Source organism: Artemia franciscana, chromosome 18, assembly GCF_032884065.1.
Source record: "Artemia franciscana chromosome 18, ASM3288406v1, whole genome shotgun sequence".
Classification (NCBI taxonomy): domain Eukaryota; kingdom Metazoa; phylum Arthropoda; class Branchiopoda; order Anostraca; family Artemiidae; genus Artemia; species Artemia franciscana.
In genome coordinates this window covers 12,634,659-12,656,124 of record NC_088880.1, presented here as the reverse complement: position 1 = coordinate 12,656,124, position 21,466 = coordinate 12,634,659, and the positions used below count along the sequence as shown (strand labels likewise).

General features: G+C 33.8%; 1 protein-coding gene across 1 annotated transcript in view; it reads right to left on the bottom strand.

The window, feature by feature from the left end:
• Positions 1-21,466, bottom strand: part of LOC136038634 (lysine-specific histone demethylase 1A-like) — a gene marked incomplete at its 3' end in the record, with an annotated part of 406,525 nt that overhangs the window by 355,478 nt on the left and 29,581 nt on the right. The window contains 2 exon segments of the mRNA XM_065721879.1: positions 15,738-15,893; positions 18,041-18,274. Coding sequence (XP_065577951.1) covers positions 15,738-15,893; positions 18,041-18,274 — 390 coding nt within the window.

Here is a 21,466-nt window from a genome sequence, read left to right as displayed (position 1 = left end):
TAAATCAAAACGTATCCGAGAATCGTAGTCCAAAAATCCTTCCAAAATTAGATAAGGACATAAGACCAACTCAATCAATAACATTCAAAATCAGGCAATACTTGTTAAATTATCCAAATTAAAAATGAATGTCTTGAATCTAGGCCAATTTGACTCATAGCAAAATATTATGAAATTACAGACTGAATTAAAAGCTGAATAAAACTGAATTAAAAGTCTTATCTACTCTTTTTTTTTTCGTCTGTTTCCAAGACAATACAACAGAAATAGATTCTTCAAAACTGTGGCTAAAACTTTCCAATCTCAAAAGACGCATCAAGCTATTATACTCAATTTAAAAGGCAATAAATATAAAATAACAGTAACAAAATGTTCAATTAAATACAAATTTTGTCATTTGTAACTGCTTTACTGTGTATTTACAATGTATATGATATTTATTTCTTTTTTTACTTTATATGGTGCTAAAATCATTGCCAAATAACAATAAAATACCCATTTTTTCCGGTATTTTCAACATCAAAATGAATATAAAATTTTAAAACACAAAGTGATCCATTATTATTGAGCAAATATAGAATCACAAGTTTATTTCTTGAATTTTTTTAGTCATGCTCAAAATCCACCAACATTTTAGATAATAGAAACACAATTGTTAGTAAAATCACTAATAACAGCCGGTAAGGACTGTAGACACAAGTTTGAAATTGGTGTATTCAAAATAGATGATCAAGAAGCTTACTTTTTCTCGGTGCTTCAAACGCCGAGAAAATGCGCCAAATATAGTGTCAAAGATTTCCAGAGCAAAAACTATGGGACAAAAATTTCAGGAACCAAGATCGGTTACAATCGACAACCCTGGAAAAAGTAGAGTCGACTGTATAGCTGAAATGTTTTGATGGGCTATTTTAGGAGTATTTATATAAGTCATTCTCGAGCTGCTGAAATGAACTGTATGAAATTTTATGTAATAACAACTTATCCCAACAACAACAAAAAACATGTAAAATAGTTCTAGATGACCTGACAGAGAACTGGGCTCTATATGATGGTTAGATTGCTCAAAGTTATTTGCACTTCACATTTTTTTAATTTATGTGGCCAAGTTGAGACATATTTTTCGTAGCTGCAATGGATGAAATTATACTTACGACAGGAACAGACGAATTTCCAAAAATACTTTTGAGGACAGCAAGACATCTGCTAATAATCACATCATCACTAACGTTCTCCATGACTGCAGCAGCTTCACCAGCAACCAGGGCAATTAAAACCGGACTTTTATAAAGGTTCCAAAATAAGAACATTTCCCCTGAAAAGAAATTTGTTGACGTAAATTCCTCTGGACCACCTTCGCTATAAATTACCACAATATTTTACAAGTAATTTTGGTGGTCATCCTAGAGTAGAAATCACCAGACGATCGATCGCAAGCTACTGGTAGCTCGCAGGGAACTTCTTGGTAGCTCACGGGGAATTTTCAGAAACAGCGCTTAGGGCAACTAATCTGATTTGCACAGCTCGTTCCAAACCTCTCTTTTGTATTTTCACAATTTGTTCCTTAGTTTTTTAAGGCCTTTGTTTTTTAAATGTCCCATTATATTGTGAGTTTGGCTTTAGAATTTATTTATGTCTACCGAATATGAGAATGATTAAAAATATGAATATGTCAAATAAACACCAATTGACATAGGGCAATTTTACCGTCGGAATGAAAAGGAGGATAAACGAAGAAACCAGAGCGAACGATCCTGATAAGGTCAGCAGTCCCCCACCTGTGGGTATAAATTCCTTCACCTATGATAGTCTTTCACAAACAAATAGAAGAATTAAAGAGCAAGGTTTAGTCTGCAAACCTAAACCCGTTGCAGGCTTTTTTTTTTACCCAAATAAGAAACAAATGTGTGTGCTTAATTTCTAACACAAGTGTGTTAATTGAGGAGAAAGGAAATGTTGAACGCCATTATACAACCGTTCACTCCAATATTGAAAAGTATTTATCTCATAATTCTTCCTTATGGAAGAATTATTAAGGAGAGGGTCTCCTTAAGGAGAAAGCAGTACAATTGAAGTTCCAATTTAATGCTAAATAAAACTTTTTTTAAGAAAATTAAACATCAACAAAGCAGCAACTACGGCATCTATTTGTGTTTCAAAGATTATTGCTGAAAATAAACGAAAAACCTTACGAAAATTGTGAACTGATCAAAGCTGGATTTTGAGAAGCTAAAGGTATATTATTTATCAATTTTTAAAAACAAAGGTAAGATAATGTCTGCTATTCAATAAATGCATTTGTCTGCTAATACAGTTATGAGAAGAGTTGAATTCATGGGTTCTGACATAGTTTCAGAACTTGAAACTGACTTAGGTTGCTGCAGTTATTTTTCTAGCAACTTGACGAATCAAATGAAACGGTCCATACAGATCAGAGGGTTATTTTCCTAATAACAGTTTTTAATGACTTCCAAGTTACGTACTATGGGAGTATTATGACGTACTATGGGAGAGGATATACATTCTTCTTTTAAAAAGCTCAACGGCCCCTGAAAATATTCCTGTAGAGACTTTGTTAGGCTCGGAAACCGATGATGGGAGAATATTCATTTCATTGTGTCGTAAAGACAGAATCTACCCGAAACTTCTGTCTTGCCATTGCATTGTACACCAGCGTGAGTCCTACTGAGTCAGATTCTGAGTCGGCATATCCTAATGTGGCGGATAGAGAAACACCCTGAAGATATGTAGGGCACCTCAATAGGAGGCTTAGACGGATGGTGAAGGGCAGATGATCCAGAACCCTGGACACTGGCCTTTGCTAAGGGTAGAGATGAATGGCATACCGCTATCCTGACCAAACAGCCACGAAACCCCTTCTCTTTTATATAGTTCTGATATGGCGAAAAATAGAATACGAAACTTATGGTACAGCGACCGGGACAACCGACGGTCATGCAACATTTTGAAAAAGACAACGCTGCATCAGAGACGAAACTTCGAAGTAATCTTTTTTCACAATCACTGAATCAAGCGATGAAAATTTTACTGTAGCAATTAAAAATTATGTCAGCCTTTTAAAACGTGTCAAGGATAACCCCCTCAAGAGGTTGATTATGTAAAGGAATGATGATGGCGAGGAAAATCAAGCTAATAAATATTAATCCCCATGGTGCTGCTGACAGAGTATATAGTCAACTACAGTTACATTTCAGTATTTTGCACAATCTCATAGTTTTATTCAGCAAAGTTGTTTAGTGACATACTTTAGAACTTTATTCTCCACTAATTAGCAGGAAAACGACAGATATCAACATTTATTTCTAATTTTTTAACCGTTGAAGTTTAACCATTGGTCTAGCAATATTTAAATAAAAGCATCAACAAAACAAAATATGTACAATAAGACCAGTTTTGGACTTAAAGTCTACTTTATTAATAAATAAATGGTGAGTATTTTTCAAATATTTTTAAACAGAAGAGGCTAAAAACGATAATTAACTTAAAGAGATATTTATCACCGTAAATCTCTTTTGTTTCCCAGCAAAGTACCCAAAACACCTTGGTAATTTCCATTCCTTCTATACCCCAGCCAATTTCTAAAATCATCTTTAAAGAAGTCTATGTTGCCTAAATTGTTCTGAAAAAACAATTGTTTCATTTTATATTTTTAGCTTGAGAATAAATTTCAAATATACAGGATTAGATACTGAAGGACCCAAGTCAATTTTTTTTTTTTTTATCAATATGACAACTTCGTTTAATCAAGGAACTGAAATTTCCTTTTAATAGACATATTCTCAAAATAAGTCGCTATTCTCAAGATAATTTTTTTTGGTTTTAGATTTTATTTCATTTCAGGTTATTTTAAGATATTATCTGTTTCTTAGCGTTGAAAACGCTTTGTTTTATACAGGCAAAACATCCGTCTTTTCCTCCAACTAACGATAGTCCCGTTTGTTTTCTTCATCTTCATCATGTCTCTCTCTCTTTAACTTGAAGACAATATTCTTAAGAAATATATATTTATTTATAACCCACTTATATATAAAGATAAATAGTGGAGTTAACACGAACAAAAATCAACAATAACATTGCACAAAAAAATCTCCGAAAACAATTAAACAACAATAACATTAAATAAATAAAATTAATGAAACAACCTAATTGAACCATAATGAGGCGACAAACGCCAACACGCTGTTTCTGAAATCTTTTTGTGTAAACCAGTCAACTTTTCAGTAATATTCGGGAGGTGAAACTTATTTATAATTTTTCTATTCCTATACCAAAGAGCAATATAAAGAAGATATTTACCCGAATATCACTAAAATCCTTCTTCCTAAGTATAGAATAAAGCCCAGAAATCTGTCAATGTAAACTCAATTCTTCCAATTATACCTCCCCTTATTGTAAAAAGCACCCAAAACCAGCTCAAGTAATGGACTAAATCATCATTCTTATCTTTGGAAAGTTATTTTTGACCAGTATACTCCTCTCCTTTGCATGTTTTTTTTTTGCTAATAGTATTTTTCTGAGACTGTATGGTAAAACACGTAGGATATTTTAACAGTTTGTAATCCTTCGCAAAAATGTTAAAAAGAAATCATGCTGCTTAAATTGTTCGTTGCATATTATCATCTTTGAGAAGCTTTTCGACCAAAAAAACTCATACCCGAGTTTTTATATCAAATTGTACTGAAAGCTTGTCTCTAGACATTTCCTACCACGATGACCCTTAAGCTCCAAAGTTTGGAACTCCGTTTGGGTGACCTTATCCTAAGGTTTGGCAAAATGCTGCTGTCTAATCCTTCTCACCGTGATATTTTACCCCCAAAAGCCCCGGCAGTCAGCCGTACAAGACAGAAGCTAAAACTTTTGCCTGTGCGTACTCGGACAAACCGATACCAGAACTCTTTCGTCCCTTTTTTACGTCATTATATAATAGTGGATAATAACATGTTTTGTATTTCAACATCAAATTAGCCATTTGAGATATGATTGTTGTTTAAATAAAACTTTTTCTCTCTCTCTCCTTTAATATTTAAAAACAGTCCCACCTTTTTTTTGCCTTTTATACAATTTAATCAATCCTGGACTAAAATGTAGAAGATGCCTGAACCCCGAATGAGGCTCAACAAACAGCTCAAATTCTACATTAAATTTTTCGGAAGGAATGTAGGTCCATCACTTCTACTCATTTACCTGATAATGCTGCTGAACTGCTCGACTATTTAGTGACAATTAGTGACACGTATTTATCTATTGTCGCTATTAATGAGGTGTCATAAGTGAGGTGTCACTATTCTTGTTACAATTAAATTCTACAAATGAGTTTTTTTTCCAAGAAAAAATTAAAAAGCGATTTAGATTAGAAACCGAACACAAATTATTTTGTATATGAGAATTACCGCCCGCTCAACCCCCATCCCCCTTCAAAATATAAATTTGGCTATATCCACGACCTATACTTATTTTTAAAAAGTATGGTAATTTTCCTTTTAAATCGTAAAAATACCTCTAGAATTAGTAGTTTGTCCAACATGTCCAAATAAATTCACATTGGCATCCCAAAAGACTTTATCAAAGCAGAGTACAACCTTGTTTAAATTACCAAACCCCAATCTTTGGATGGGATTGGTTTTCCAGACTGGTAGTGGAGGATCAAATTTGACAGTATTGGGCGGACATTGGTAGTTGGCAGACTTGGAATTGCTTGCGGCGGCAACAGCTTGCTTTAAAACACCGAGCGGAAGCGTGCAAAGCACTGCATCACCTGTAAAAAGGAAAAAAAGGCTAGACACGGTTGTCAATAAGTCATAAAACACGAAGTCACTAGTTATTTCCTCGGCTAGAACTTTCTGACTACCAATGTTTATCCATTCCATATCAGCGGTTTTAGGTCCATTACTTTGATTTTTCTATTTAATGTTCAAGACTCTTATCAGAATATTCTAGAAGTTAATTGAACCTATAGCTTTTTCATGTTTCAGAGATTTTAGTACCACACTTGACTATTTAGGTAATATGTTCATAAATTTGTTCCCTAAAAATAAGGATAAGAGTCTATAAAATACCAAAAGAATGTTAATCTTATAATGAAATACGTTAACAAAAAGCGTATTCAGCCTATTGTCTATTCAACCCTTCAGCCCAATGAGAATAATATTTAGCCAGCTGTCAAATTTTTTTTTTTTATTGCTTAGTAACTCGTTAAATTGAATTTGAACAAATTTCACATACTTTTCTGAACAGTTCTTGCATCAACTCTCCAGCCTGGAACAGTCATTTTGAGTATGAATTTCAGTCGTTTAGGGGAGGGAGGGTAAAGTATTTCGACAGTGTGAAGTTCGAAAACAATTATTACTTCATAATATGTAAAGTAATTGTACCTAACACATTTTGCATGCAGACCTCCTATGCTTTAACCCCATGGACTAAATTATCCTACAAATAAGAAAGAGGTGGGCAAGGGTTAAGTCTGCACAGCAACCAACTTAGATCTAAGTCTGCAACAGAAAACAGTAGAAGATCCTGACATCTTTTGCCACGCGAAAACAGTAAGAAACCTGAACCTCTAGGTCTTCTTTTTCTAGACACTTCAGCTTTCAAGGCTTGATTGCCCCAACAAACTATTGACCGTCATCCGTCTTGTCCTTTTCAAAGAAGGCGTATACAAGACGGCAAAAATTTGACAGGAAAAGAATTACTAAAACAGTAAAATCAAGTAAAACCTAACCATTCTGACCATCCGCATTTTCAACGTCTATTATCAGCAGAACATGACAAAAAAAAACACCCCTCCTCTCCTCAACAAAATGAAGAGCAGTGATGGGCTGTAGTTGCCAAGTAATGACTACAGACCCTAGTGTCTTCAATTTAGAAGTGGTCCAACTCATTTTGTCAATGAGTTCAGAAGAATGAGATGAGTGTTGTTTCAGCCACTGCATGTTCAACAATGTTCTCTCGTTTTAGGGTGCAGTTTGAACCCCTCCTATCTTTGGCTAGACAAGTAGAGTAACGAGAATACTGAAGATAAATTTTTAGAACATAATTAACAGTGAAATCACACAAACAAACAAAAAAGGCCACAGATGTGAACAGCTGCAAACTACTGATTATAGACAGTCACGAAAGTGGAATTCAATATTGAAGTGGCCAGACTGATTTTGTCAATGCGTTCCCAACATAAAAAAGACATTTTATAACTACTACATCTTCATGTCCCTCGTTTTGAGGGTTGGTCACTCTCTCTTTGGCAAGATAAGCGAATGAGACAATATTGAATATAAATTTTTAGTACATAATGGCCGTGAAAATATATTTTTGCATCACTCCCTGATCACTTCCTGAGTGTCCCCTGAGTGTTTATTTCATATTATATGGTGGTCTTTTCAGCACTTTGACTCCCAGGCCTCAGGTATGGTCTATTTTTATCTTATATGTTGTTTAGCTATTGTTCTCTTTTTTTGTTGTAGCTTATATTCTTTTTTTTATCCCCCTTGTACGCCTGGCCATGGAGCCTTTCGAAGGGGAGTATTGTATTTACGATTGTATTTAGTGGTGAATAGGACTCTGAACTCTTATACTTCAAATGAAACAAAACATAGAACAATTATTTTCAATTCCTTTCACTCTTGTCGACGGCCAATAATTTCTTAGACTACGATGTATTGTAATTAGTAATTCAAATGAAAAAAAAAAAAAAAAAAAAAAAAACGTGCGATATTTCAAAAAGCCAACGGAAAATAATAAAAAGCCTTTTAACACTGAATATAATTAAAGTTCAGATGTTTTGGCTTCATGTCCGGGACCTTTTACCAATGGAACACAACAACTAAACTAAACAAAACATTACAAGAAAAGGAACAAACAAACAAGCAAAACTCAAAAGCTAATAAATTAGCATCTTAGTTATGTCCAACGTGATAATAATCACCATGAACTAACATATTGGCATCACCATATAGTATATTTTTAAGATGTGAATTTGTTTGTTTATGTTTTGTTGTTTTTCCTTGTCTTTATGTGTTGTTTAATTAGGTTAAGCTTGTCTGTTTTCCATTTTTTTTCAGTCGATAAAACCTTCCGGACGTGAAGCAAAAATATCCAGACTTTATTCTTTTGAGTATTTAAAAGTTTTTTTTGAAATTTTTTCACTGTCTTAATAAAATATTATAGGCCAACCCGTTTGCCTACATTTTTACTTCGCTTAAAACTATTAACGGCAAACGTTTTTTACTTAATTTTTGAGATGTGAGTTAACAATACTGAAAGAAATAGTGTCCAAAAACTGATTAATTATCCTAGGCCAAACACTTAATTATACATTATTGTATCACTTGGTTGGATAGCCCCGTTGCAAAGCGTTGGAAATCAATTTTTACTTAAATATTAATAACAAGGGAAAACGAGAGTAGTAAAACTTAAACTTAACAGAAAAACTTAAGGGAATAAAATAAAACTTAAGGGAATTAAATGTAGCGCTACATGTCCAAACCACGAGGTTGAAATTCTAATCGAAAAGATGAGTACTTAACGTTAAAGTTAATAAAAGGTAAAATTATTTAAGTCTTTAAATTACAAAGGTATAACTTAAATCTAACTGGAATGGCTTAAAACGGAACAACTAGCTTATCAGAATCTTAAATATTCCATCCTGAAGCACAAGGGTGCACCAAGAAGCTACCAACAAGTTACGGTTTAGTTTAATGCTCTCTAATGCTTGAATATTTGTTCCGTCGGCTAAGTCCAGTTAGACCTTGAATGGCTCAAATGTTATGATATAAAACTTAAATATATTTTAATAGATTTTAATAATGTTACATTTGAGAGTCCCAAAGAGGGAGTTAGAACAGTCAAAGGCAGTGCAAGAGCAGATTGGCAGTCCACAACGAGAATAAAATTACGAAGAAACAAATATTTTCTTAAATACAGCCATCATAGAAAAATTTGTCGCCGCGAATTTGAAATTTTCTCTGACGAAAATAAAACCTACCTTTTATCTTTCTGTTTAAATAGAACTCAAATACGATCACATAAGACTTTTTTCTCTCCTTTTTTTAATTAGGCAATTGACTACTTCGAAAGAAGTTAATACTATAGTCAAAATAAGTAAATACTTATTCGGTCGATGCATGAGTTGCAGAGTACCTTAAAGCTGAGATAAAAAAAAAAACAGAATACATAAACGTGATAAAACAATCAAAATCACTCGCATTACAAGGTAATCGTGAAAAAAGTACCCTAGAATGCTCAACTTCTAGTAGCTATTCACAGGGACAGAAAACTAAAGATGAAAAATTTTAGATATTTTCCGTTTTTATTCTAAATGAGAAATACCATGCGGGTAGCACATACCATTTTTTATTTCCACTTTTCCCTTTAACTGATCTAAATCTCTATAAAATACTGAGGATTCACTCAACGGTATTCCTGAATAGAAAGAATATGACACAATTGACAAAAAAAAAATCTTCAAAAACAATTCATTATACCAACTGTGTTATGGGTGCTGAGTTTTATTGCTGGAATAATTCAAAATCCAAACGTAGAACGTACTTATTTTACAATTTTGAGGCTTATGCACAACACAACGTTATCGACCTAGCAGTTTTGAAAGGCAAAACGTTTTTGGAACTAGTAGCTCTTAATCCATATTAAACCCTCGTTTAATACAACAAACTTTTCAGTTTGATCAGTTTCTCGGACACTTTGAGGTCATGCTGAAACCTAAATCTCTCAGCTACAAATGGGTAAAATACTAATGTATAAACCTGTACCATGACAATAGAAAAAACTGACCTCGAAGAACCTCTCGCATGTTATTCTTCGTGGTATAGGTAACTTCCACGCCATCGTTTTCATATTTTATTACATTAACTGGATTTCTAAGACAACTATCAAACCCCTCACTCAGAGCAATTGGAACACAACTGTACACATTTATGACAGTTCAATGACTTCCTGATAATTCAAAGTCATCGTCTTGATCCCAGTGTTTCAAGCTGAGGTTAGTAAGTGGGGTAGCGTTGGCAAATTCGAGGTTGGCACAGTGTCAGTCAAATATTTGACAGACATCGCATGGTGGGTTGGCTTCTAACTCTTCGAGTTGCTTTTCCATATTTTGTACAGCTTCCTAGAAAATATTAGATAATTCAAACTTTATTAGTGTCATTAATCTAACCGATTCAAGCAGCATCTGTACTGATGACAGAATATTTTTGAATATAAGCTTATACAGAACATCGTAATCCCCAAGACATGACGTATAAATTCCTAAAAAAAAAAAAAATCAGATTTGCCTCACCCCCCCCCTCAATAGAAGCTATGCGTGTTTGACTAATATGAAAGCTTAACTGAGAGGCACAGACAACAATATTTATCAACTATCTTTGTTTTCAGCAATTTGTTACAAGACAAGAGGTATATTCTTTTTCATCTTCCATGGCTTACAAGCATTTTGCTCACACGACTTTCCTGCAAATAAGTACACTACTATCCCCACTATAGCTCACATCACCACTAAGCTGCCCTCGGTCAACCCTCCTTCAACCTGTTCAAAGCCTTTATTTCCTCCCATGAAGTAATGACCTCTTTCCAAACTGATCAAAGAGGCCTTAGTTTTCGTTTGACCTTAGCAAAATTCTCAAAAAGCACAATTTTCGGCAGCCTATAATTCTTCAGTCACCAAGCTTGACCTAATCATCTCAACCTTTTCTTATTATGTGCATATAAAAATGATAGTATCCAGAAGTCTTATGATTCGCAGCCACTACAGACTGCTGTGGACAGCCTATATGCTTTTGAAGTAAAAAGCATAACAGCTAAGCTATTGACGGCGCATAAAGGGTAAAACTGAAATTCCACTTGCTGGGTCTTTTTCACAGGGACAGGTACCATGTCGTCCAACCTTACGACATCTGGAATCCAACCCTGAGCCCAGCATCACCAAGGAGAGAATGCCACCCTAATTTAAGTTCGTTTACTTGGTAATAAACTACCTTTTTCCGTTTCAAAAACATAATTTCTTGTTTTTAGTTGTTGTCACAAGACTCCAAGGTCCAGCTTGCTCAGCCACTATTTCTCCTTCCATTTCTCTTAGGTACCTTGGGCCTCCATATTGTGAAACAATTCCAGCCATATAACTAGCCATTACCAACGCCTTAATGAAAACTGAGGAAGTCCTATGGAGTCCAATTTGAAGGGTTACTTTAATAAGTGAACCTCTTGGTTCCAATTTGAAAGTATATACAATTTCTGAACGGAAACAAATTTCTTTCGTTTTTTTTGTCTCTTCGACTTCGCAAGTATCACCTTCATATTCCAATTTAAACCGAAATATGTACGCATCAAGACACTATAGACGCTCCTTAAAATTTTAATTCATTAATAGATACTATCAAGTCTCCTTGCTTTATTTCCTTTCGTTTACCCTTACATGTGTTCCCGGTTAAAAGTTTCCTTATTGTTTTCTTTTTCTTTCTTCATAGTCCTCTAATCGCATTTAAAAACCGTATTACCTTTCGCAAGAGACATTCCAAATAGTAGTTACTATTCCTCAATTAGCTTTAAATGACAAACATTTCCTACAAGACGATTTTTTTCCAACATATCTCTCTGTGTTTTCAGTTTAAATAATATACAGTTCTTGCAGCCTCATCTGGAATCTGAAGTTCAAATGTTACGTGAGAATTCGTTTAACCATATGCTCCCCAAACTCAGTGGCAGATCCAGGGGGCGGGAGCCCCCCCCCCCCCTGAAGAGGTGGTGGGTTTGTGGTTGGGACCGTTTGCTCTGGTATGGGTTGGAACGAAAGTTTTTCTTTTTGTAATTGGTTGTTAATAGTTGAGGTTTTAATAAGTTTTTAATTATTATGACTGTTTCATTTTGCAAACAAGTTTGAAACAAGGTTTTAGTCACTTTGTGGGGTCTCTGTAAGATTTTACTGATGTCGCATACCGCCAAAAAGTATTTCATTAAATTTAGGTTTATCACGGGAATCTGTCCGTATTACCACAAAAGCCAACTGGGAGGTGAAAATCTTCATTTCGCAATAACAAGGAGGGGAAATTTAAAATCTTAACTTCTGTAGGCTGTCAAAATGATATTTCAGGATTGTGCTGTTACAACGGGGCTGAAAAGCAAAATATTCACTTCTTTTTACTGTCAAAATTTGTTTTCGAGTCTTGCTATGACACTGAGGTGAAGAAATTGATATCATTACTTTTTATGGCTGTCTGTTTCGGTTTTTTTTGGGGTTTCTTTTTTTTAAAGCAGAGAGTTTTTCTACAATTTTGTTTTTTAGGGGATTTCTATAATAGAAAGTAAATGTATGAGAAGTGCAAAAAGTTATAAATTTAAGTTTTGGATTTTGGTGAGGAAATGGTGGCCCCTTCACTGCCTATTTTCATCTAACTAAAGCTCTGCATTATATGACATATCACCTCCTCTGTTCATCCTAAAACATTAAAATACAGGCCAAATTCTTTAGAACTTTAATAAAGGTTCGTATAAGTATATACTTAAAACTAAGTATATGAGTCGAAATACTCCTTCAAAGGTCGGAGTGATCATTTAAGAAAAATAAATTTTCGAAAAATTATTTATAAAAGAAGGCAAATAACTATGTATTTACCTAGCTGGTATAGACAGGTTTCTGAATTCTCATTTTGAATCAGAAGGATGGCATCGATTTTTTTTCGAGCATTTACTAATAAAACGTTAATAAAGTGGAAATTCATACAACTTGAGTTAGCCACGGAAATAGAATGCAAATATTACTTAAGAATTTCTCACCTTCTCAATACCAAGCAATCACAAAATATGGTTATGTTCTTGTATAGGATTTTTATATTTACTTTGATACATTCCATCCAATCACATTTCCACGATTAGTTGCTTATAAATCAGCAGTTTCACAGGACAATTCTTTTACTTAATGCTAAATCTGAGTCAAATTTCAAATTTTTATATGTGTGCTTAACAGACGTATCAAGATCTAAACGTTTGAATTTAATATCTGAAAGTCTCAAGATAAAAAAAAAAATAATTAGAAATCTACCACAGCTTGAAACCCTGAAAATTTAAATCGGCAATCTATATCTATCAAATAAAAAAATAACAAACACATAGTAATTTCTTTTTTAAGGAGTATTTCGACTCATATACTTATCTACATGCATCTCTATTAGAGTTCATATTTTTTTGACGATTTTGGTCTTTATTCAAATATTTTTGGATGAATAGAAGAGGAAATACTAACGAAAAGCTCTAAACTGACATGACTCAAGACTGACAGGACTAAGCCATTATAAACATTCACCTAAATATTGAAGTGGACATCGACCGTGTAACAAATAAATATGGCGGGAGTGGAAATGGAGAAATAGACTTTTTCCTATAATAGTGTGAATTCTGTAATTTAAGCGAAATATATCGAACTTTAAAACGTAGAAAGATACGCTACTTTGTTATGAGTAGTAAAATTTTGATTAGTAAATTTTTGAGATTTCGTCGAAATTGACACTGTTTATTTGAGCACTATTTCTAAAAAGAAACAGTGATTAGTTAATACTTTATTCCCTATACTTAAAATCCTCGTTTTAAATTTTTTCTATGAATGTCTATCTGTTACATTATAACAAGAAAAACATTCTGTTTTTCTTGTTACATTCCTAAAAGAACTAGTATTTAATGTTTAATATATCTTTACGAATATACAAGTTGTATCTTTATCCCCATTTCCTACTCTTCATTACTACCGTAGTTACTAAGCGATGCCACAAAGTTAGGCGACAGTCTATTCGTTTGACCTATTTGTATAGGTTTGACCTATACAAATTGTCACAAAGAGTGCATGACCCCAAAAGACGGTTCAAGATCTTTTTTTTTTCTTTTTGATACATAAAAAAGATTAACTCACTCGCTATAGTGGTTAAAGGCAAAAAATTATGCAGAAAATGCTAAATATCATTTTTTTTATGGATGGTGAACAGCTTATTTTTATGGCAGGATGGATTTATAACTTACTATTTTTTGTATAAATATTTTTATACCATTTCAATTTCCACAGATTTATTAGAGCTAAACCCTAACCAGGTTTTGGATTAAATTTACGACCATTTCCACTACCTACTTAAGACGCACAGTTGTCGAGGTTCCCTTTAAATTTCATGTTTTTTTCTTGTTTTCAAGTTTATCCGAGCAACCTATTATGCACCCTCCCCCTTAAAGAAAATCCTGGATCCACCCCTGCCCAAACTCACGGTTAAATCAGCAGCAGTTCACTCTTTACTAGGCAGAGAGAAGTTAAGTCGGTATCAATGTTGTAGTTCTTGTTTTTTCTACCATTTTGTCACAATAATTGTTTTATTCAAACTCTAGGCAGTTACTGAACCCAAGACATGGCAGCCATGGTGCAATCACACAACAAGAAAAAGTTTCCATTATCCAAGGGAATATGATGATTTAGATTTAAAAGAGGAATCATTTCAGGCTTGAAAGTGATTATAAGTGCTACTCAAAGCTTAGTTTCTTACCAAGATATACACGAAAAAATTTTCTAATTTTCTATACGCTTTTTAAATGGATTATTCTTTTCCATGGGAATAGGCGGAAAAACTTATGGAAACATTTGTCTCAATGTGTTAAAAAGCTGAGCTGTTTTCTGGTACTATTCTATTTCTATGAATTTGTGTTAATTTTAAAACAAAAATAAGTTTGCAATTAGGTTTCCACATGTGATCAAGCATATCTATAAACTGAAGTAACATATGAATAAGCCATACTTATAGAATTTCAACACATTTTTGTAAGTTCAACCCTTTGGTCGAAATGTTTATTAGTCTTAGATTCTCATAAATGCATCAGAGCAAACTTTTCCCTTGCCCAACTGATCCTAGACCCTCTTTCAAATTTAATTCATTTGAAATAATTTTCTTGCAAGGCCAATTATTGCTTTAAGCATATAAGTATTAATTGAACATCAATACGAAAAGCCTTTTTTTTAACTTGTGTTTTAAGGAAAAAACCCAGTTGTAAAACAGACAATTAAGCCCCATTTTCCTTCAGCTGTGTAGAAATTTTTTTCTCGAATTTTGGTTGGTTGATTACCCATCCGTTACGTCCGTATAACTCAAAATGAAAACAGAACTAAGACAAAAGGTACATTTCATACAATCTTCAAAAGGGAGCTATTGTGCTCCTAGGAGTCCTTAAAGATTTGTCCTGGGAAATTCTAAGAGCAATCGAAGTCCTCTAGATCTGAACGCCGCTCAAGTTCGACCACAATTACAGAGTTGTAATTCAAAGGAGATTGAAAACACCCATGGTTAGGAAACATTGGATGAGCCTGTTTTACTAGAAAAACGAGAGGATCGTAAGGCTGAATCATCTGTCCACATGCCAAAACATCAAATAGGAGAAGGTTAGAAGACTGGTTTATCCCGTATGGAAAACCCTCTCTCCTAAAATAGGCTAGGTCATTTTTGAAAAATTATTTTGGGGGGGGGGAATAATTAAAAAATCGTGGTTTAAATATGCCCCCTTTTCAAACTGTGTACGTTTATGGGTAAGGAGTGTTTTATCTACCAATATAAAAGCGATTTGTTTTCTATTTTAATTACTTTCTTGAAAACTTTTCCTGTTAAAACCTTAATTTTACTGTCCACTAAAATTATGAAAATGTGAAATACAGCCTTCCGTTTTTAGCAGGATGAAACCAATGAGAAAGAGCTAACCTGAAACGAGTCCCATTCGTCATGAAGTTGGTTCAGGAGACGCGCTAAAACCCTTGATTGAAACAAGTCTTGAATGTTCTTAGTCTTTTCTGCTTCTTCTCTGAGTGATTCATACTTGCCATGCATAGTTACAATCTTGGTTTTAACAGCCAATGACTAAAAACAAATATATATCATATTATGGTACTGTCTTGGCTTCAACCCACCTTTCATTTCATTTTATACTTAGTTTATTCACTATACAAACCAAAGTTCTTACATTAAAGTCAGACTAAGCCTAAGTAAAGAAACACTACATTGTACGTGATTTCCCATAAATCTAGGCCAAATTCAAATCCTCTGAGCATTCTCAGAAAAAAAAATTAATTTTTGTAGACCATCCAGCTATAAATACTATTTTCCATTGACCTATTTTGCCCAAAATTTCGTTCTTTATTAGATGGCGTTAGGGATTAGCTTCTGCCAATGAGAGACAAATGAAGATTGCTTGAAATGCTGTTGATTGGCATACAGTATACGAACGTTGATACTCTTTCTGTTCTGTCGTTATTTCTTTTTTTAAGCCCTTCCTTTCTTTCTTAAAATAGTATGCTCGTGTTACAAAAAGTATCGTAAATATTCAAGGAAATTGGTAGTTTTGTAACTGTAATTATCTATTCTACTGCTTCACAATACCTATTTGTGCGATTGTAACGACTTTTATCACTTTACTTACATATTCAATTAAAGGCAAATTGAAACTAAACAGAAGTAACTGACCCCCCCCCCATTTATAAACCAAGCACAAGCCATATTTGCTCTTTTTCTCTCCTTCCCTCCCTTTGTTTGTCATTCACAAAAACAGACTTAGAATTTGTTTCCAAACTGTTTTCTTTTCTAATTTTAAACTACACATGGATTTGGCATGAAAACTAAATATGAAAGCTTCATCCAACAATCAGTAAAAATTTTGAAAAATCTCCCAGCAAAAATTATCTTGAGAACTCCATCCTTTAACTCCTTCAAAAGAAGTCGAAATTGTCACAAACAGTGTTACAATACTGTAAATGACTGTAAAAAATTAAATTAATTTATTTAAGAATAGAATAATTGTAATATTCAAAACATTTGAAACAAAGATGTATAAAAACGAATGAAATAGAAATATTTTTTCATAAACAAAAAAAAAATATACAAAAAAAATCATAAAAGTTCGAATATTTTACCTTCACATTCGGAAGCCTTTATGAAAAGAAAAAACAGTCGTCTAAATAGGAGACGTATAAAAAAAAGGAAAAAAACTTAAATGCTAAACAAAAAAAAAAGAAAACGGAGAGAAAACCCAATTAAAAAAAATAACAACTTCCTTTACTGTTTCAATGTGAGCTTCCTTCCCCTTTTCTTTTTGTTTTTTGATTAGAATTTGTGTTTTTCTTTGTTGTTTTTTTAATGTCTTCTTTAAGCTAGTGTTTATTATTGTTGGTTTTTTTTCAAAAAGGCTTCCAGAATTAAAGTCAAAATATTCGAACTTCTAGAATTACTTTTTTTTATAAATAGTATTTTATTTTTACTGTCTTACTAACAAATTTTATCCATTTTCCGTTAACTATCGTTTCAATTGTAAATTGAAAGGCAGGACGGTCTAAGAAATTGTCTTCAAAATACTAATTAATCCTTTATCTCAATTAGTTTCTAGGTGACAGGCCACCTGCAGCCCAAGAACCCGTGTCTTGGATGAAAATAATTTTTAAACAACCTAAAAATCACCATCACATGGATAAGTTAGCTTATAAAGTGAAAAATCACAGGTCATAACACAGATATACAGTAAGAAAGAATAGAGTGTTTAAACTGTGTCGGGGGCATTGGTACTTTGAAAATGACTGAAAAGGAGATGTTTATCTTTAATACTGTACACTGATTGTTAGCCTGAAAAGAGTGATAAGTCTGGGATAATTAACAATCAAGACTTATATGCCGTCCTGGCTGAGTTGATTGGTGCGCTTTTTTCAGGATCCTTTGACTGAGAGGGCGAAGGTTCGAATCCTAGTGTACCCAATTATTTAGTTTGGGACGGGCGTCAATGGCGTGACTCTGTAAGCTCAGCCAGAGTCGACCCAACTTTAAATGGGTACCTGGAGAAATCTGGGGTAGGTAAACCGGAAGGGTGTGCGAAAGCACAGGATGGTTGGCCCCCAACCCCCTATTGCAATTCTTGACTAAAGGGCCAAGAAACGGAGATCAGCACCGCCAGTAAGGACTGTAAAGTCTAATGCCATATTCTTTACCTTACCTTTTACGACTTATATGTCAATTCCACTTACTTCTTTAAGTTTACCCTTAAGCTGTTCTTGAAGTTCCGCAATTTTGGACAAATGGGTAATCTGAGATTCTTTGACGCTTTTTTCTTGGGCTTTGATGACCCATTCTAAAGCTTGTCCCAAAGAGACTGGCTTTCCGTTGACCATGTTTAAGTCCAATTGATGAGAAATATAACTTGTGGCTTCTAGTGACCGATTAAACTCTTTCTCAATCATCTCATCTTTTTCTTTCGGAACCTTAAAAAAGATGTAAAAGAGGCAATTATTAAACGCGAGATAAGATCACAAGAAATATCACAATATCACATATTTTCACAAGAAATATCACAATATCACATATTTTCTTATCACAAGAAAATACAGAGGGTTTCCATAGAACATGAAGAAGAGAAAATAGTAAACAGGATAGAAGGGAATCTTTGACGCTTCAGCACGGGTACATTAAGAACTAAATCTACTAGCACCATTGACAGTGCAGCGTTAATGAACAGAAGCATAACAATTCAAAGTAAGTTTAAACTTAGCCGAATTTTAATTATTAAAATTTGGATTTAATTTAGATATATAAGTAAAAAAAAAACAAGCAAAACAAACAGGTAAAAATTCAATAAATGATTTTTATTCTGTTTTTACAAAACCAAGTCTTATCTTAAGATCAATACAACGCAAAAATAAAAAAAGACGATGTAGGTTGATCTTTCGTGAATTTGCTTTTTTGTTTCTCCTAGGAGGTAGACAAACTTGAGTTAGAATCTTACCAGATTCTGCTAATCTTTTGGTCGGAGTTATGGCGATTTATAAGCATAAAATGTGTGCATCTGGTGCTTTCAAGAATCAATCCAACAAGTTAGTATTTTAGTGATATTTTTTTCATTTAGTGATTTTTTCTAAAGATGTTAGTGATTTCATCCTAATTCTTTTGCAAGAATTGGATTATTGCTAAATTTAGATAAATGTCAATTTCTTATATTTGATGGAGTTAGTTTGTCTCATCCTTTGGATTGCATTTCTTTTCCGTACCAGAAGTCACTTCTTTTCGATGGCTTGGGACTTTTGTTTGCAATTCTCTAAGTTCTTTTCGTTTTCACATGATTAGAGATATTCAATTTAAGTTTAAACTGAGGTGCTCTAAGATTGTTGGAAATTATAGACATTTCCGGCCACAAGCACTTACAAAGCTGTACTCGAGTTTCTGCGACCATTCTGTGTTATTTTGTGCTGGGTTTTATATGCTTCTGAATAAAGGTGACGTAAAGAGGGTCAAGACGGATTACTATCGGTATTGTAGGTTCTTACTTTATTTACCACGATCATTTCGGACCCGAAGGTTAATTAGTAAATATCAGGCAACGGATATTGTTCTCTCAGTGGAAAAACTAAGTTCAAAATTAATTGACGAAGCGCCAATCCGTCTTGGTCCTAACAACCACCTTATCTGCCTCTTTTGCTAAATTATTATTTCTTTTTCTTGTATTTTGTGTTATTTGTAGTTCTTTGGTTTTTTTTTCCTTGTACTCCACTTTTTCCCTTTTGTAAGTGGGTAGGAAATAAATTATTATTATTATTATTATTATTATTATTATTATTATTATTATTATTATTATTATCAACCTGGTGGCAACCCTCCCAATCCAAAAGGGTGAAAACTCATCCCAAAAGAATGAAAAATATACATAAATATCTCCTATTTATCCCAGGTAATCCTCTTATTTATGACACTTTAATGACTTTTAAAAACTACATCGTATTTAGTTGCTCCCCCTTCTCCCAGAAATGGAAAAAGGATCGGGAGCCCCGCCACCCCTTTCCTGCAAAGCTGAAGTCCCTGGCTACATTCCTACCTCTCGACTGTCCTCTGTCTTATCCGAAGTAAATTGTTTGTACTGTTTTTTAGGCCAATCAAAAAGCAATGCAACCGACATTTGCGAATTCTAAAATAAACCAAAGAAAACAAATCTTCATGTGGTACCACTTAAACAAAATGATACACCATGTCAACTTAACATTACACGACAAAAGAATATTTTTCAAATGAAAGTAAAGAGGGACAAAAAAACTTATAGCATAAATACTACCCCCTCAACTCTCCACTTTACCAATCACCTTTAAAAGTATATGAACTGAAAATTGTATTCTTTATACGTAAACACGAATACACAAAGCCATCCATCCTCAAACAGTGGTGAAAACCAAATTATTTTCACAATATTCTTGTCTATGAGGATTCATTCTAGAACTGTTGGAAAACAGTGAAACTGTTGCACAAAATCGAGCGACCGATGGGTAGCAGGAGCCTACCCATTTACCACCCCTTGACTCATAAATATGACAATTGTTCGTATTCTGCTTCAATATCTCCCTGTACTTCCATTTGGAAAACAACCGTTTTTATTATTGTTCATTTTTAATTTTGGGTCTAGGGATACACTAAATATGAGAAGGATCTAGCTATCGAGCCTAACTTTTTATCACACTGCTTTGACATTAAAACTTTGCGTCCTGTTAAAAACCAATGCATCCATTATAAAATCTGTTAACGGAACACCCATATTAAACGCTTCGTCCAAATAAATTCCTGAATATGAAGAGAAACTAGGGGTTAAATCACTCCCTTCATATTTATCTGAAAACAAAATTTTCAAATTTTGACATTAATTTTCAATATTAGAATTACCCCACCCCCCCATGCAAAAAAGTCTGCATATATTTGCTTAGGGACGAATGTACCACCATTCCAAGGCCAACTGAGACTGGAAGAGTACTTAAATAGGTCTATAACAACTTAGTATAATTCGAGTCAAATTTGTTGCTTAAAGAAGGAATTGCGGAAACTACCACTTTTCTACGACATGATCTCTTTTGCAACTTAAACACGGCACTAAAACTACAAATTTCCGTTCAAATGAGCCATCTCTCGATAATTTACGACCTATGATCCGATGCAATCAACTCTCGGCGAAAAAACTATGCATGGCCATTCCTCTCAGGAAAATATAGAATTTCAGAACTTTGTAGATTCCTGGATTCTCAGACATCTTGAGTTTCCCAGAGCAATTTTCACAAAGATCAAATATCCTACTCGGGGTATTGTCGATCTTTTTATGAAATCATGTAAATTTTCCCGTACTAAAAATTTTTAATCGGTGAATAAGAGATATATTTTTTGCATATAGAATAAAGAGTGGAATTGATACTGGAATCATTACCACGAAATCTTTCACCTTGCTAGCAATTCTCGATCAGGGTGTTTTCAACTAGCCTAGGGATTTCTCTTAAGGGTATAAGTCGACGGAATTTTCGACATGGACGTTACCAGGGGGATCTCAACCCCAATGTGCAGAAAATTATTTGAAGATATTAATTTAGGTAATATAAGGGCTAGGGTGTTATCCTCCTCTACAGTTATAATTCCTTTGTAGGCTTATGAGG